This window comes from Sus scrofa, chromosome 7 (assembly GCF_054392235.1).
Source record: "Sus scrofa isolate SSC_HxYL_T2T_F1_AM1 chromosome 7, Sscrofa_HxYL_maternal_Yorkshire_Landrace_v2.0, whole genome shotgun sequence".
In the NCBI taxonomy this organism is placed as follows: domain Eukaryota; kingdom Metazoa; phylum Chordata; class Mammalia; order Artiodactyla; family Suidae; genus Sus; species Sus scrofa.
The window spans coordinates 126,753,550-126,771,690 of record NC_139389.1 but is presented as its reverse complement, the minus strand read 5'-3'; the positions used below and the strand labels follow the sequence as shown (position 1 = coordinate 126,771,690).

General features: G+C 46.8%; 1 protein-coding gene across 2 annotated transcripts; it reads left to right on the top strand.

Moving 5' to 3' along the window:
* Positions 1 to 181: 181 nt before the first annotated feature.
* On the top strand, positions 182 to 15,974 carry SERPINA11 (serpin family A member 11). 2 transcript variants are annotated; one of them, XM_084967053.1, is made up of 6 exons: positions 182 to 318; positions 3,617 to 4,262; positions 9,489 to 9,762; positions 12,790 to 12,826; positions 13,605 to 13,752; positions 15,631 to 15,974. In XM_084967053.1, exons 2-5 carry the CDS (start codon positions 3,620 to 3,622, stop codon positions 13,707 to 13,709), a joined length of 1,059 nt encoding a protein of 352 aa, XP_084823179.1. In that variant the 5' UTR covers positions 182 to 318; positions 3,617 to 3,619; the 3' UTR covers positions 13,710 to 13,752; positions 15,631 to 15,974. The 2 variants fall into 2 exon arrangements, with proteins under 2 accessions (XP_084823179.1, XP_001928507.2); XM_001928472.8 differs by lacking the exon at positions 12,790 to 12,826.
* The last annotated feature ends 2,167 nt before the right edge of the window (positions 15,975 to 18,141 follow it).

Sequence of the window (18,141 nt, the reverse complement as noted above, 5' to 3'; positions counted from 1 at the left end):
CTGGAACATACAAAACACTGGTGAGGGATCAGCAGCCACTGCATCATGACCCCCACTGCCGTCATCACCAACACGAGCCAATCCTCAAACCGAGCTGGTTCCAGAATCACAATTCACTCTGTTTGTAGGACAGGCTGGCAGGCCAGGTATTTTGAAAAAAAGGTCACTTCCTGTTTGCTGCACATTGTCTTCAGACCGGTTCCAGGAATTGACCTGACAAATATTGACGAGGCTGCCTCGATCATCAAACACTATTTTCCTGTGGGTAAGAGGCGACGTGGTCCTGAAGACCCAGGGCCCCAGCCCAGGGACCTTGCTGTGAGTACATCGCTCATGTCCGAAATGAAGGCGGGGGTGGCAGTGGCCTCTTTCTCTCTCTCTCTCTCTCTCTGGAACTTGAGGTTTTAAATAACCTATTTTTATAAACTGCCCGTTAAAATTTTGGAGAAAGGAACTCCTAGTATTTCTGGCAGTTAGACAAGAACACAGAACAGTACAACCCAAAGCAAAATGCTAATGCCGGTTGTGGTAGCAATTTTACTAGGAAAGGCTGTTATAGGAAAGAGGGATGCCTCAGAGTCTGTCTGGAATTTGAATCATGCTCCAGCCACTTAACAGGTGTTTGTCTTGACCTTGAGTCTCAGTTTCCCCGAAGGTACAACAGAGGGAATATTACCCGTGTCTGAAGGTTCTCATAAGGATTCAATTACATGACTCGAAGCAAGACTTTCTCCACTAGCGCACTGCTGGCATTTGGGATGGACCTTCTTCATTGCCTGTGACTGTCCTGGTGTTTCAAGTGCTATCTCTCTTCCACTAAACTGCAGTAGCACCTCCTTCTCCAGTCTTTGAGGCGATTCAAAATGCCATCCCCCCTTCACACACACACCCCTCCCCCTGCATTTGGGAGCAAGTCTGACTGGGAACCAGAGATGCCATATATCTAATATCCCCACCACAAAAGAAACAATACCTAGGAATATTCTAATTAATTAAGGGAGCTCTTAATTTTCCTCCAGGATTTTTCGGGAAAGGGAATAAAGACGTCAGTTGGGTGTAATTACATCCAGCCTGGGTGGGAAGGGGTGAAAAATAACATTGCATACTCTCTCGCTGCCAGGTGTTTAGGGCACATTATGGTGCATATTATATTATATTGTATTTAATCTTTAGGCAACCCCACCCCTGGGAGGCAGGCATTGCCATTTGCATTTTGCAAATAAAGCACTGCAGTTCAGAGTTTCCTCGGCACAGTATCACGCAGTGACTTGACTGCACAGCCTTGGTTCCACCCCAGGCCTCCTGACTCCCTGACTCACAATTCTGTGCTCTGGGAAACAGATCTTCTGCAAATCTGGGCATCCTGGGGTGCCTTAAGTAGAAAGTGGTGGTAAGTTCATGGGGGTAAAAAGAATAAACCAGAAATTGCATTTTTTTTTATCATTGATTTGTATGTATATTTTTTTCTACGGTACAGCACAGTGACCCAGTTACACTTACATGTATACATTCTTTTTTCTCACATTACATGTCCATCATAAGTGACTAGACAGAGTTCCCAGTGCTACACAGCAGGATCCCACTCAGCCATAAAAAAGATATTGCTTTATTACAGCTGTAGTTCTTACCTTCCCCAAGGACAGAGCCATTTTTGAAGTGCTCTGTTCTCCACTGTGAAAGGAAACTGCCGCTCCAAGGGCCTGCCAGCTGCAGTGCCGGGGGGGTAGGACGTGGCCTTGGGAACCTGCCCGCAGTACTTTGCCCAGCAAACGTGTTTCAACACAACCGATGATGGGGCTACATTCCTCCCTCTCTAACAACTGGCCTTGGGGGTTTGGGGGGGGGGCGGTCTTGAGGGCACTAGTTGCTATAAACCACCTGCAAACCTATGACCTCCCCCACACTACCATGGCATTTGTAAAGGACCCAGAGGGCCCTGGTTTGGACCAAGGTATTCAGAGTGCTGATTAAGACACAAACATTAGCAGCACAGATGGACAGCAAGGATGGGGCTGTCAGCGGTAGGCAGCTGCTGTGGCATGGGACAATGGAAGGGTCAGTTTGGAAGGGAGCAAGGGGACAAGACCCCTCACCGAGGCCAGCCAGGCAGGGGGTGGGAGGTCCCAGTGTGCTCGGTGAGGACGCAGGATGTGTGTGTGTGGAGACCCTGACAGGAAAAGGGGACAGAGGGAGCAGAGACAAGCAGGGTCCATACCAACGCCTCCGCTGGAGCTGGAGCTACCCTCCCTGCTCTGAAGCACTTTGAACCCCCAGGGGTGATGCAAAGGCTCACAAATTTTCTAACTTAAAGCACAGGAGATACTGGTTTGCTAGAGCCGCCATAACAAAGCTCCACAAACTGGGGTTGGGGTAGGGGTGGGGGCTTAAAGGACAGAAACTTACTCTCACAGTTCTGAGAACTAGAAGTTCAAGATCAAGGTGTTGGCAAGGCTGGTTCCTTTAAGGCTTTGAGGGAAAGTCTGTTCCCGGCCCCTCTCTCTCTGCTTCTGGGGGTTTGCTGGCATCTTTGGCATTTCTCAGCTTGTAGAAGCATCACCTTGATTGATGGCTGGCTTCATCTTTACCTGACGTTTCCTTGTGTGCATATCTGTGTCTGAACTTCCTTCTTATACAAGGACACCAGTCATATTAGATTAGGGCCCGTGCTGACATCATGGTAACTAACAACACCCCTGTGACACTATTTCCAAACAAGATGCCATTTGGAGACACTGGGGATTAGGACCTCCACCTAGGAATGGGGCGGGGGGGGCACAATTCAACCCATAAGAGGTATCTTTCCTAAACCTCTCCATCATTCAAGATAGAGGTTTCAGCCCCTACACGTGACAGGAGGTATTCGAGATAACAGAATTGATGGAGACAAAGCGGACCTCTCTCTCCATCCACCCTGTGGCTTTGCCACTCCTCAGTCTCATGAGCTGCTCCCCACTGACAAGGTCCCCAAGGCTGATCATCATATTTACCCACCCTCCAGCTGATGGAGACCACCAGCGTAGAGGGCACTCCTCCTCCTGGGAGGTCCTGGCCCAGGAGTTACAAGCGTCATCGTCTCCCCTCCAGGTGGAAACAGTGTCCTTAGCGGCCACACTTGGGGGCAAGGAGGCCCAGCAGCACTCATGACACGGTGTCCGAACATTTGCTCTGTAGTATTGAGGGACTCCCCAGTCTTTGAAAATTAATAAACGATTGAAACAATGACGGGAAAGGAGACAGAAAAAAGGAGGAAGGAAGGAGGGAGAGGGAGGAGGGGAGGGGGAGGGAGGAGGAGGGAGCAAGGAGGAGAAGAGGGAAGAAGGATGCAGGGAGGAAGGCAGGGAGAAAAGACCATGGAAGTCAGTGTGTGTTTTTAGTATCCTAGAGTCATTGCCTCAAAACCTTACGAATCAATGTGAAGCAGATAAGGGGCTGCTGCTCTGACTGAAGCCTGGGGGAAAGTGTCCCCAGCCCCGCTTGCGCACCCCCACCTCACCCTCTGTAGCGCCCCCCCTGACACCTCCAGGAGATACAGTTTGGATGGGAGGTTTACTGGGTAAACGCCGGGATGCCACGAAGTTATTTACAAAGAATGATGAGTTCCACATCTTGCTTTCAGAGGATGGGGCCAGCGCGGCTGTGGCTGCTGGGAGCAGGGATCCTGGCCTCTGTCCACCGTCAGCCCTTTCCTGCCCATGGATCTAAGAGTCTGGGGGGGCCTGAAGCCCCTGGCCGTCAGCTCTCAGGGGCCCGCCCCGCCTACCACAAAATCACACCCACCCTCACCGACTTCGCTTTGCGTTTGTATAAGCAGCTGGCCGCCGAAACCCCAGGAAACATCTTCTTCTCCCCAGTGAGCATCTCCTCCACCCTGGCCCTGCTCTCCCTGGGGGCGCAGGCCGACACCCCGACGCAGATCCTGGAGGGCCTCGGCTTCAACCTCACGGAGATCCCAGAAGCCGACATCCACCGGGGCTTTCAGAGCCTCATCCGCACCCTTGGCCTGCCCAGCTCTAAACTTGAAATGAAAGTAGGCAACTCCTTGTTCCTGGACAAGCAGCTAAAGCCTCAGCAGCACTTTTTGGACAACATCAGGGAGGTGTATGGGGCTTTGGCTTTTTCTGCCAACTTCACGGACTCTGGAACAACTAGGAGGCAGATTAATGACTACCTGAGAAAGCAAACCTACGGGCAGGTGGTGGACTGCCTGGAGGAGTTCGCCCAAGACACGCTCATGGTTCTCTTGAATTATATCTTCTTCAAAGGTAAGGGCTGCCTGGGGCAGATGTATGCTCCTCGTCCATCTCCAGCCCTGCCCCTAAATAGGGGCACCTACCTGGAAGTCTGTAGCTGTTTCTTCTGGAAGTTACCTCCTCATGTGTAAATAATGTTCCTTTATGACTACTTTTTTTTTTTTTTTTTTTTTTTGGTGGTGCCTTAAACATGTGGAAGTTCCTGAGCCAGGAACTGAACCTATACCCCCAACAGCCACCCAAGTCCTGACAATAACACTAGATCTTTAACCCGCTGAGCCACAAAGGAATGGCAGTTACTTCTTAATTTATCAATATTTGATTTCTCTTAACATGATTTTTCCTGTTCTATTTTTATCCTAATTCTTTTTTTTTTTTGCCTTTTCTAGGGCCGCTCCCACGGCATATGGAGGTTCCCAGACTAGAGGTTGAATCGGAGCTGCAGCCGCCGGCCTACAGCAGAGCCACAGCAATGCGGGGTCCCAGCCACGTCTGCAACCTCCACCACAGTTCACGGCAACACCGGATCATTAACCCACTAAGCAAGGCCAGGGACTGAACCCACAACCTCATGGTTCCTAGTCAGATTCATTAACCACTGTGCCACAACAGGAACTCCCTATCCTAATTCTCTAAATACAATTTATACTCCATCTCACTTTTCTATGAATAATTCATTTTGTAGAAAAATATTTTATTTTTATATTATCCTTGCAAACCTACAGAAATATGCAGAGACTGATGTTAAAACCACCATGCATGCCCCCAGCAAGAGTTAAAAAATATGAACATTTTACCATTCACTTCAGGTTTTTATTTTTTTTAAATGATATTGCAGATACAGTTCAATTCCTTTTTAATCCTTCTCTGGCCCCACTTCCCTTCTTCCATCCCTCCCCAGAGACAACCAGTATGGCAGGTTTACCCTTCACATCCGTGGATCCACATGGTTAACCCATAAAATATATATCCATAAATCATATGTGATACGGTTTTTGTGTTTTAACATTTTACACAAATGGTATCACACTGTATGTATGAGTTTGCACTTATTTTTTAGTGTCATTACCACATCTTAACTTATAAGGTAAGCTTATAACTATAGCTTATTTTGACTGTTGCATTGAACTCTTCCCACTTTGGGGTTCATTTCTTTTCATCTCTGTTATTTCCTGAATTAGTAGTATATAGAGTGATAAATACTACTAGGAAAATGAGCATCTAAATTCTTGTTTAAGTCAAGTTCATGGTCTATTCTTTAGGTTTTTCCCTAATATTTTTGTGTTTCTCTTTATCTCTTCCTGGATCCCATTATGGATCCATATTACATTTAGTCATCCTATTTTTTTTTTTTTTTTGTCTTTTTGCTATTTCTTGGGCCGCTCCTGCGGCATATGGAGGTTCCCAGGCTAGGGGTTGAATTGGAGCTGTAGCCACCGGCCTACTCCAGAGCCACAGCAACGCGGGATCCGAGCCGCGTCTGCAACCTACACCACAGCTCACGGCAACGCCGGATCATTAACCCACTGAGCAAGGGCAGGGACCGAACCCGCAACCTCATGGTTCCTAGTCGGATTCGTTAACCACTGCGCCACGACGGGAACTCCTAGTCATCCTATTAATTGAGGCTCTTCTTTGCTGCGGCAGTTTCTCAGACTTTCCTTGCTTTTAAAGACCTTGACAGTGTTGAGGGGTATTGGCTAGATATTTTGCAGAATGTCCCACAGTTGGGATTGGCCTGATTTTTTCCCCACAATTAAGACTGGCGTTACGGCACCTGGGGAAAAGGGCCGCAAAGGTAAAACACCATTCTTGTCACATCATGTCAACATGTTTATCGCTATTGATGCTGACCCTGGTCTCCTGGCTGAGATGTTGCTTGTCAGATTTCTCCCATGTAAAGTTATCTTTTTTCTCCCTTTTCGTTCTGTTCCCTTTGGAAGGAGTCGCTGTGAACATCCCATACTTTTGGAGTCACGAGTGATGCTCCCTCTCCTTGAAAGAAGAGGAACGATACAAATTATTTGGAATTCTTCTGCATAGGAGACTTTTCTTTTCTCCCACATTTATTTATTCAATCACTTATTTACATAATTATGGACTCATAGATATTTATTTTAAACTTTGCATTATAATCCAATACTACTTAATTTTGTTACTCAAAATTATATAACCTTCATCACTGGGAACTCTTTCAGTTGAATCCTGTGTCTTTCAATATGCCCCTATCATTACCGATTTTTTTTTTTTTTGACTACTCTCTTACCTTCTGACATTGCGAGACACTCTAGGCTCATCTTTTATATTTCCTGCTCCTAGGAAAACATTTTTTTATCTCTTTGTGCTGCCATCTGGGTGATTTCTTCAGCTCTAGATTCCTTTTTATTAATTTTCTTTTAAGCCGTGTCTAATCTATTGTTTAACCAACCTGCTGAGAATTCATTTTCATTGACTATGCTTCCACTTTAAGAATTATTATTTTTTCTTGGAGTTCCCGTCATGGCGCAGTGGTTAACGAATCCGACTAGGAACCATGAGGTTGCGGGTTCGGTCCCTGCCCTTGCTCAGTGGGTTAACGATCCGGCGTTGCTGTGAGCTGTGGTGTAGGTTGCAGACACGGCTGGGATCCCGCATTGCTGTGGCTCTGGCGTAGGCTGGCAGCTACAGCTCCGATTGGACCCCTAGCCTGGGAACCTCCATATGCCGCGGGAGTGGCCCAAGAAATAGCAAAAAAAAAAAGACAAAAAAAAATGTTAAAGAATTATTATTTTTTCTCAAGTCCAGCTATTATTTTATCATAATGACCAGGAAGTTCCTGTTGTGGCTCAGTGGTAATGAGCCCTACTAGTAACCATAAGGATGTGGGTTTGATCCCTGGCCCCACTCAGTGGGTTAAGGATCCAGCATTGCTCTGAGCTATGTCATAGGTTTCAGATGTAGCTTGGATCTGGCATTGCTGTGGTTGTGGTGTAGACCGGCGGCTACAGCTCTGATTCAACCCCTAGCCTGGGAATTTCAGTATGATGCAGGTGCAGCCCTAAAAATCAAAACAAAACAAAACAAAAAAACCCAGAATATCATAATGACCAGTTCTTATGAATTTATTTTTTCCATTTTTTATACACCTTAAAAAAAAAAAAAAACTCTCAAATTACTCTATTATCTGGGTATCCTGAACTATGAATTCTTGGTTTTGTGGCCCCTACTGATACTTCCTCAAGAGAGGATTGAAATTTTTTGCTTTGTGCTCATTTTCAGTAAAAATGATCTTTTTGTGCAAGTTTCTTTTGGCCTGTTGTAGACCAGTCTCTAGAGGACAAGGTCACATTTGCCTCTGGTCTAGTCCTTTTGGATTCACTGGTTCTATAGTAATTTCTAGGTCAGGAAATTCCTGCACCAAATGAGTAATGAGAACAAAAAACATGGAGTAGGTGACTCTTTCCCCTTGCCTGGAAATCTGGTGACTTGTCCCATCCCATCACCTGGCGGCTGGGCAGAGTTTTTCAATTCAGACTTCCCAAATGGGGAAGAAATTGCCTCTTATAGATTCTATTTGCAAAGATAAAAAATATCATTTCCACATATGGGCCTGAATTTTATTTATTTCCCTGAAGAAGACATTAAACACCACCCCTAAGTGCTATATCTTATTCTGATAACCTGTGAGCCAGATGACCTCAGCTCAAACCAGAGATATGTAGTCCTGATTTGTATCTGGGAGCTTTGCTTCTTATTTTTGAAATCAGCTAATTTTTTTTAAATTTAGCTTTTATATTTCGTATTTTATTTATTTGTGTATTAGTAACTTACCCACTGTTTTATCCAGCTTTTCTAAGTGTTTAAGCAGAAACAGCAAGGTTTTTTTTTTTTCAGCTTTAATTTAGCCTGTGATACTTAACAGAAGTCTCGAGAGCATGAGTCTGAGTCATCACTGATTCTTCAGAGTCTGATACAGGGTCAAGCATGTTTTAAATGTTTGCTGAATTAGTAACTTCAGATTAAACTTTGGTCTCATATTTAAGGCCTCTGGGAATGTTATTCATTCATTCAAAACCATACTTAAATACTGACTCCATTACAGGGACTTTGCTAGTCTCTTGTGTAAATCTATGAATAAGACAGTATTCTCCCACTGTTGGGTAACCCACAGTCCCATGTGAGTTGTCAGTAAGTAAGAACAGAGGTGCAACTCAGTGGGAAAGTGACACTCTACTTGGGTAGGAATGGGTGCCCTGGAACTCTTAAAAGTTATGACTTTCCAGACCCAAGGGGTGAGGGAAGGCTTCCTGGAAGAGAAGGCATCTCAGCTGAGACATACGGGAGGAGTTGGACTTAGGCAAAGAGGCTGTGGAAGAGGTGGACAGAAGAGGATTTAGGCTAAAAACACAGTAAGAGCAAAGGTTCAAGGAACAGAATTACCACTGCATTTTCAAGAGGAAAAACAAATTAAGTTGGACTAGAACATAGAACACAATAGGGACATGCCTACGTGGGAGTGCTAAGAGTTGCAATAAGGAATTCCCGCTGTGGCTCAGCAGGTTACAAATCTGACTCGTATCCATGAGGATGTGGGTTTGATTCCTGCCTCACTCAGCGGGTTAAGGATTGACGTTGCCATAGGCTGTGGCATAGGTCTCAGACACAGCTCGGATCTGGCTTTGCTGTGGCTGTGGCCAACAGCTGTAGCTCCAGTTCAGCCCCTAGCCCAGGAACTTCCATATACCCCCCCCCAAAAAAAAGTGTTTCAATAAAAAGGTAATCAGGGCCTATGTTGAGGTCGAGAACCATAGACATTATCTATAGGATCCCAGAATCACCACAAAGTTTGAAGCAGTAAAGTGACATGATCACATCTATTTTAGAAAGCTCAGTCCGGCTACAATTTGGAAAATAGTTTGTAGAACAGAGACAAGTTAGAAAGTTCGTGAAATGGTTCCAAGTAAGATGGTGGCCTCAAATGAAGTGTGGCTCTGGAGACAGAATCAGCAACACCTGGACACTCCCTGGGTGGGGGCGTGAGGGAGAGGAGGAGCCAGCCCCCTCCTCTTATCACCAAGACCAGTGTGTTCAGGAGGTGGTTGTGGGTGCAGATTGTAGGTAGAAAAAGAGAAGATGCTACACACATGGGCAAGGCTATGACAGGTTCCCCATTTCTCAACAGTGGGGTTTAATGTAGGAACCCCAAGACTCGCTCTCTTAGAGTGTGTTCTCATGGTTTTGTGGGTTTTGTGTCCTAAGCCAAGTGGAAGCATCCTTTCAATCCCTACCAGACCCAGAAGCAAGAGAGCTTCTTTGTGGATGAGCGGACCTCTCTCCGAGTCCCCATGATGCGCCAAAAGGAAATGCACAGATTCCTCTACGACCATGAGGTGGCCTGCACCGTCCTCCAGATAGAATACAGTGGAAACGCCCAGGCCTTGCTCATCCTCCCTGACCCCGGGAAAATGGCACAGGTGGAGGCCGCTCTGCAGCCGGAGACCCTGAGGAAATGGGATCAATTGCTCCTGCCCAGGTGAGCAGAAGGACTCTGGCCAACTTGGTTTAAGAATCCAGGAGTTGGAGTTCCCGTCGTGGCGCAGTGGGTAACGAATCTGACTAGGAACCATGAGGTTGCGGGTTCGATCCCTGGCCTCATTCAGTGGGTTAAAGATCTGACATTGCTGTGAGCTGTGGTATAGGTTGCAGACACAGCTCGGATCTGGCATTGCTATGGCTGTGGTGTAGGCCAGCAGCTGTAGTTCCAATTAGACCCCTAGCCTGGGGTCTATGCCATGGACACAGCCCTAAAAAGACAAAAAAAAAAGACAAAAAGGAATCCAGGAATCCCATGGTGGCACAGCGGAAACAAATCTGACTAGTATCCTTGAGGACATAAGTTTGATCCCTGGCCTTTCTCATTGGGTTGGGGATCCGGCGTTGCCATGAGCTGTGGTGTACATCTCAAATGCAGCTCAGATCTGGCATTCTGTGGCTGTGGTGTAGGCCTGCGGCTGCAGCTCTGATTAAACCCCTAACCTGGGAACCTCCACATGCCACAGGTGTGGGCCTAAAAAAAAAAATTTTTTTTAAAAAGGGATCCAAACAGGTCTCAATCAACCCCATTTGCAAGACCCCAAGCCCTGGCTTGGCTCACTGGCTTGCCATTTAACCAGCCGTGTGATCTATAGCAATTCTTACCCCTTGGGCCTCAGATTTCCTCAAAGGTAAAATGGGGTCATAGTAACCGCCACATCGGGGTGCTTGGAGGATTAATTGAGTTAACATATGGAGACTCTGAGAGCGGTAGCAGGTGCATGAGCAGTGCTCAGCCATCGTTAATCATCCTTATCCCCTCCCAGAGGGCTTTCTGCCCAACCTCCTTCCCTCTTCTCTTTTTCTCCAAAGAATAGTTTACAACCAGAAGGTAGTTAAGTGTAGGCAACAAATCAGATCCAGGACAATTATTAAGAATAATTATGACTCCCACAGAGCCGTGGTTGTCTTAGGAGTGCCTCTTTTTAATGAAAACATTTCTTAAAGAAATTAAATGCCAAGAAAAACACTGTAAAAATCAAAGTGCCAATTGCCAGTTTTATGGGCTCCCTGCCTACTCTCATCCATCTCACTGTGTTTTCAGTTTGTGGTTTTCTCACAATGGTTTCAGCCTTTTCTGGTTTCCTTAGACCTCATACTCCAGATAACCCATTCTTGGGGCATATTGTCCTTTATGAGACACTCTGGGGTAAAATATGGTCCCGAGTACTAATTACCCCTTGCTGGAGCACAAAACACCCCAAACTGGGGGGAAAAAACTCATCTGTGATCTGTCTTGATTCCGTGGGTGGACTAGGCTCAGCTGGGCACTTCTCACTTGCAGTCCTCATGTGCTAACGTTAGATGGTGGCTGAAGGTGGAGCATAGAAGTCTCCTCCATGCAGATATCTAGAGCCTAGGCTGGCTGGCTGGGTGCGCTAAGGACTTAGCAGGCATTTCTCTCTCTGTGCAGCATCTCCATGAGGCTAGCTTCAGCTTTTGCACTGTAGGTCGGTACAATTGATATTGTAATATGGCAGCTCAGGTCTCCAAGAAGGAGCCTTTCAAAAGATGGGAAGTGAAGGCTCCCTCTCACTTAAGGTCTAGGCTCAGAAATTTGCCAGCATCATCTATGCCATGTGCTATTGATCAGAGCATTCACGGAACCTACTAGCCTCAAAAGGAGGGGGTATAGACCAAACTTCTTGAGGGTCATTTTTAATCCATCCAGAAGGCATCAGTCACCTTCGTGCCCACAGGAGCCTTCTCCCAGCATCGCAATGACATTGAGGTACTAAGACTAGAGAAAGGATGTTTTGTGTTTGGGTAGAGATTCAGGGCCAAGTAAAAGAGATACAGGTCAAGGACAGAGGCTGGGATTAAAAGTATTATCCCTGAGGAGTTCCCACCGTGGCTCAGTGGTTAATGAACCCTACTAGCATCCTTGAGGATGTGGGTTCGATCCATGGCCTCACTCAATGCGTTAAGGAACCGGTGTTCCGTGAGCTGTGGTGTAGGTCGCAGACACAGCTTAACCAAGCTTACCCATGTTGCTGTGGCTCTGGCGTAGGCCAGTGGTTACAGCTCTGATCTGCCCCCTAGTCTAGGAACCTCCATATGCCGTGGGTGTGGCCCTAAAAAAACCAAAAAAAAAAAAAAAGTGTTATTGCTGGTATCTGTGAATCTACATAGCTCTGGTAAGTTTCTGATTCCAGCTCCACATACTCAAGCTCTCTTGGGATGAACCTGCTCCTTCCCCCATCACAAGAGGAAGTACTACAGAATCTTCTAGATCAGTAGATTTTTCTCTTAGGAGGGATCTGATTTTTTGGGGGGGAGTTGTTTTGTTTTGTTGTTTGTTTGTTTTAGGGCCACACCTGCAGCATATAGAAGTTCTCAGGCTAGGGGTCGAATTGGAACTGCAGCTGCCAGCCTATACCACAGCCACAGCAATACCAGGTCCTTAACTCACTGAGTGAGCGAGCGAGCAAGCAAGGCCAGGGATTGAACTGGCTTCCTCATGGATACTTAACCCGATGAGCCACAATGGGAACTCCAGGGAGGGTGTGTTTTGACCTCCCACTTTGACCTTCAAAAAACAAAACCAACCCAAGTTATTTTTCCAAATCTCAGATGCTCCCTGATAGTATTTCTTGTGCCAGAGAGTTAAGATACCGTGGCAGCATTTTAATGGGCTTTCAGACATGGAAAATTCAGACTGCCAGTTTCCCTCTGTTCAGCTGCAAGGAAGGCTAGTTTGCCCTGGGGAATCACCTTTCCTGTAACTCCATTTCTTCATTCACACTGATTGAACACCCAGTCTGTGTTGGGCTCTCTGCAAGACACCCGTCAGCCAGACTGTACTCAAACCCCCCTCCATGGTGGGCCTGCCCATCCAAGAGCTGCCTGGGTGCAAATTGTGTCAAGTAGGCCAAGGTGAGATGGCCCTGTTTTCTGTTCTCCACTTTCATTTTCTCCTTTTCACGGTTCATCTCCTGACTTCCAACTTACCCCCCACTTGGATTAGACATCTGGATCCTCATACTGGCCCAGGAGTTAAACAGGTAAAGATACTCTAATCTGAATTAGGGTCTCTCATCTGATTTCCTTAGAAGTAGAAGTTTCCAAGCTGCCTATGAACTAACCAAGCTTGCAGGTGTCCTGGCATCTGTCAATCAATAATTCCAGAGAAGAAACATCCCAGGAAGAAAGGGACAGATTTCCTCTGGGTCAAAAGAAACTTGTGAATAGAATACAAAGGCATATGGCATCTGATGGCCGGGGCGTGCCAGTAACATAGGAAGAGTCACTTTATTGATTTGTGCCCACATTTTACATGTGTGATCTCTCATTAGCTCTCCGACATCCCCTGAAGCTCAGACAGGTGAGGGATGGTATAGCTTCCATTAGGCACTGCCAGGAGATGGATTTAGGATACAGTTCAGAAGCTGAGCCAACAGAACCTGCTGATGTATTAGCTATGGAGGTGGGACCACGTTAGCAGTATTTACCTTCTGTGATTGCTACGTGGCTTCAATCAGTGAAGCCCTGGAGACTTAGTCCAGGGTGTGGCTCCTAGAAAACCCTCCGTAAAGGTGATGAAGATGAGGACCGATGGCTGTGCCAGGAGTCCTCTCAGATCCAGCGTAGACACTCTGTGACTTCTGAGGAGGAGGAGGCTCTGGATCATGGAATGTTCTGGCATAGCAAGTGGCATTGGGAAAAGATGTAGTCCCTCCACTCGGGGAAACACATCTCCCCCCCAAAGCTCGGGCTGCCAAGACAGGGCAAGAGAAGCACATATAATGAGACAGCACTTCCTCCATCTGATTCTCTCCCCAGCCTGTTGGATTTGCATTTGCCAAGGTTTTCCATTTCTGGAACATACAACCTGGAGGAGATACTTCCCCGTATTGGTCTCACCAACTTATTCAGCTTAGAAGCTGACTTATCAGGAATCACTGGGCAGCTCAACAGAACCGTCTCCAGGGTAAGCTGGTGACCGGGGACGTGTGTTTGGGGGGTTGGGGGAGGGGCATCTTCTCTCCTTTGACATAAGGTGCATTTGAAAGTCAAGTTCCCCTTTTGTTCTGCTCTGATTCCTTAACACCACAGTCTTTAATGCTTCTTTTCATAAGCATCTTCCTTTCCACCCCCACCCATTTCTTCCAGACCTTCATATTCTTCAGAATCTTGAATAGAGAAGACGCTCATCCACGGGGTCAGAATTTCCCAGATGTGGGACTATCCTTGGTTTTGTCCTTTAAATTCCCTCAGAGGGCAGGCAGCAAACTCTACCTGCCCTTGTTATAGCTGGAGGGAGTAGAGGGCATGAACAGGAAGTGTATCCATCATCTTTGTTGCAGTAACAAATGACCACCAAATCTCAGTGCCTTTTCATAACAGAGGTTTATTTCCTGTTCATGTAACATTTCAGAAGCATGTCACTATCATCTGGCTATAGATCCACTTCACATGTCTTCTTCCTTCTAGAATGTAGGTTAAAAGAGAAGCGCCTGTTTGGGGCATGTCATTCTTATAGCAGTGGGAAAAAAGCAGAGAAAATGTGCAGTGGCACTTAACGCTTCTACACTTGTGGTCTCTGTCAAGGCCACTCACACGTCATTAACTAAAGCAAGTCCTACAGTCAAGACTGCCCTCAATGGGATGCACCTGTGTTCTCCTGCAGGAGGGGCATGGGCAAAGGCTAAGGACACCCTACAGGAAGGGAGAGCTCATATTTGTGAAGAATAATGCTATTTGCCACAGGAGGGTAGGCAGAAAAGACCCTTCTCTACTCTTCTGTTGTCTTCCTAAGATAGAGTCGTTAATTATCAGTTGAGTCTTTGCTAGAAATTTCATAAGGAAAGTATACTGTCTTTGATTTGGGAAAGACCAGCTGAGATCTGGAATGTGAAACCAAGGATCAGGGAAGTGTGTGTGTGTGTGTGTGTGTGTGCGCGCGCGTGTTTGTGCATGTTGGAACACATGTCCTTAGCCTTGTGCAGAAGATGAACAAGAGGGAAAATAAATAATTTAGTCTTTTAAAGAATTTCTTTCATAATGACCTTAGATGTTAGATTTATCTCTTCATAGATATTTCGAGAAAGGAAAGAGATTAAGACCAACGTTTTTCAATGTTTTTTGAAGCCTCAGAATCCCTAAGAAGTTGCATGAAAATGAGGTTTTAAAAAAAAACAGAATTCAGAGTTCCCTGCTGGCTTAGCAGGTTAAGAATCTGGCATTGTCACCACTGTGGCTCAGGTTGCTGCTGTGGTATGGGTTTGATCCCTGGCCCAGGAACTTCCACATAGCACTGCCATGGCAAAATAAATAAATAAATTAATTAATTAAATAAAGGAGAGAGAGGTAGAAAAAAATCAGACTTCTTTTCACAGAGGCCAGTAGAGAGCTTGGCACATCAGAAAGCCTGGTTCTACTGAATTCATTTTGAAAACTGTTGATTTAGGCTGAGCAAGCCATTTTAAAGATGAGAAAACTGAGGCTTAGAGAGGGCAAGTACAGCTTCTAGCAGAAAATGACAGGTGGGCCCAGGTACTTGGGAAAAGCTCCTAAAAGTCATTGTTTTTTGCTGTGCCTAGTACATGCGCCGGAGCCCGCAGCCCTCCTCAGGCCATCTGTCTCCCCGTCCAAGTGCAAACAGCACGGTCAGGGTGAACCCCAGGAATCGAGGGAGGTGGAGAAAATGGGGCAATGAGGGAAATGAAATAAAGGCTGGAGTTGCTTCCTGGTGGGCAGGGCCTGAATTGGGTGATTCTGCCTCCGTCTTCCTAGTGCCACACAAGGTGCAACTGTCCCCTTGAAGGAAGTGCCCTGATGCTGTCTCTGTCCCCTTCTCTCCTTCCAGGTGTCCCACAAGGCGGCAGTGGACATGAGTGAGCGGGGCACTGAGGCTGCGGCAGCCTCTGGCCTCCTCTCCCAACCCCAGTCTCTGAACACGACATCGGCCCCACATGCCCACTTCAACCGGCCTTTCCTGGTGCTCCTTTGGGAGGTGACCACCCAGAGCCTCCTCTTCCTGGGAAAAGTCGTCAACCCAGCAGCAGGGTGACCATTACGGGAGGCCAGGGGGTGTCTTATCCCCTTCCTAAAAACAGGAGGGTTAGCACTAGCCTGCATCTCAGGGCTGCTGTGCGGTACAGGTAATCAGTGTGCAAAGATGCTAATAAAATTGACCTTGGGTTTTGTGAAGAGTGAGACGGGGTCCTTACAAGAGTGGGGGCAGCACACAGGGCAGCAGTTAGCCATTCACTCTCCAGTCTCCTCCAATCTGGTGCCTTTCAATCTGTGATGAGAAAGTTGAAGATGAGAACAGCCTCCAGTTATGACATCCCCAGAGAGGTCCAACACTTCTGCTACCAATGCTGATCTTTCCTGAGTATCCTTTGGGTAAAGGTCCTAGGAAAAGGCACAAAGGACATGGGGAGGAATAAGCAAGCCTCTCCCGTCACGGTGGCTGATCTCAGCTGTACAGTGAAGCGATGGCATCCTGAAATGCCATTGCCCAGATGTCAGGACCTTGAAAGGAGATTAAAGCCAAGGCAGGGGCTCTAAGCTATGTTCTATGAAAAGAAGGGGGTGCAAAGATGGGCCAATGCAATAATGGACTGATTCAGAAATGGAGGTCAAATGCCCAAGCACAACCCCAAGGTCAAAGAAAGTGTAAGAGTCAACATGGCCTTGTGGGACAATGGGCTTAAGGCAAACTCTTGGTCAGTGAGATGAATTTGGGGGCAGTATTCAGATGCAATGATGCATCATTTAGAAATCAGTAGTCCCACCCCCACAAGTGTTCCCATCCAGTATTTTTTTTTTTTTTAGGGCTGCTCCTACAGCATGTGGAGATTCCCAGGCTAGGGGTCTAATCAGAGCTACAGCTGCTGGTCTACGCCATAGCCACAGCAAGGCCAGTGATCAAACCCGCAACCTCTTGGTTCCTAGTCAGATTTGTTTCTGCTGCACCACGATGGGAACTCCCCATCCAGTATTTAAAAGGCATCTGTTGGGAAATAGTGGGGGAACTCAGAAATGCCCAACTTAGTTGTACGTACATACCATGCATGTAATAATATCTGTCCCCACAATGAAGTAGTTGCCAAGAACTAGAGTGTGGCTGTGGGTGGTACATGTCTAGAAAGAAGCCACACCCAAAAGGAAAGTAGTATAACTCCTCCACCTCCACCCTGAGGAGGTAAGACTTGAGTTGGATCTTGAAAACCAGGGAAGCCTTAAATAAAGGGAAGAAGGGAGAGGTGGTCTGGGGGAGGTGGAGGAGACACACTCTGGGCAAAGGCCACTGGGAAAAGAAGGAAAAAGGAATGTCCTGAGAAAACAAGGGAAGACCAGTTTTGCAGCAATAAAAAGTCCATGTAGGATCACAGCAGAAGTTCATGCTGGAGAAGGATTCAGAGGTAAAAGGTTGGAGGTTTTCAATGTTGGGATAAGGGCTGCAGACTTTGTCCTGTTTACAGTAGGGAGTTGCTGGAGGCCAGCATGAGCAGATGTGTATATGGACAAAATGGTGATTGGAAAATCCTCTGACAAACTGGGCTTGGACAAGACCAGTAGGGTGAGGCCAGAAGGACATGGATAAGACCAGTAGGGTTAGGGGGCAGCCAGAAAAGCTCTACCCTGGGAGGTCCACCCCTACCACTTGCCCTGTCCTGGCCCATCCACCCTCTCCTCCACCAGGCTGCCAGCACACACAACCCCATGTCCAAACAGCCCTCTTTAGCCCTCTGCACCCCCTCCCCACCCTGCCGTGCCTGCCTATTGGGTCTATGGACCCCACTTCTCTTATTAAAAAGGAGAGGATCTCAGGAGGCTTGCCCCATGTCCTGGCAACCTGCCAGGCACAAAACCTTGCTGTTGCTTTGAACTAAAAATTGAATAAGAGCTCTATTCAAAAGCTTGAAGAGCTGCCAAAATCCTCTCCAACAGTGGAATTGGCTCCTGCAGAAATAAGTGGCTGATTTTCCTGGGGTCATGCAAGTCAGAGATATTAAGGGGAGAGGTTCCTAAGTTGAAAATTTCTATCAGGCATTCTGGAAGATTCTGAGAGTGGAGTGGGCAAGCTGACAGACACAAGTCCCATCTTCATGGGACTCACAGACTTGCAGGGGAGATGCACATTGAACAAGTACTTAGACTAAAGTGTGCAGGTAGCCATCACATAGACTACATGCAGGGCTGTTGGGACACACGTTCACTGCATCAGCACAGATTTACTGAACACCTGCTATGTGCAGGGCACCATTAGGCACTGGGAATAGAGCAGTGAATGAAGCAGACAATAATGCCTGCCCTCATGGGGTTTACATTCTAGTGGGGGAAACAAACAGCAAACAAAATGGGTAAA

Bases quoted from the DNA above. Each gene is read 5' to 3' on its own strand.
- SERPINA11 (XM_001928472.8), top strand. From the start codon at position 3,620: ATGGGGCCAGCGCGGCTGTGGCTGCTGGGAGCAGGGATCCTGGCCTCT. The intron at 4,263-9,488 runs GTAAGGGCTGCC...TTGTGTCCTAAG, and splicing joins GAATTATATCTTCTTCAAAG to CCAAGTGGAAGCATCCTTTC. The intron at 13,753-15,630 runs GTAAGCTGGTGA...CTCTCCTTCCAG, and splicing joins TCAACAGAACCGTCTCCAGG to GTGTCCCACAAGGCGGCAGT.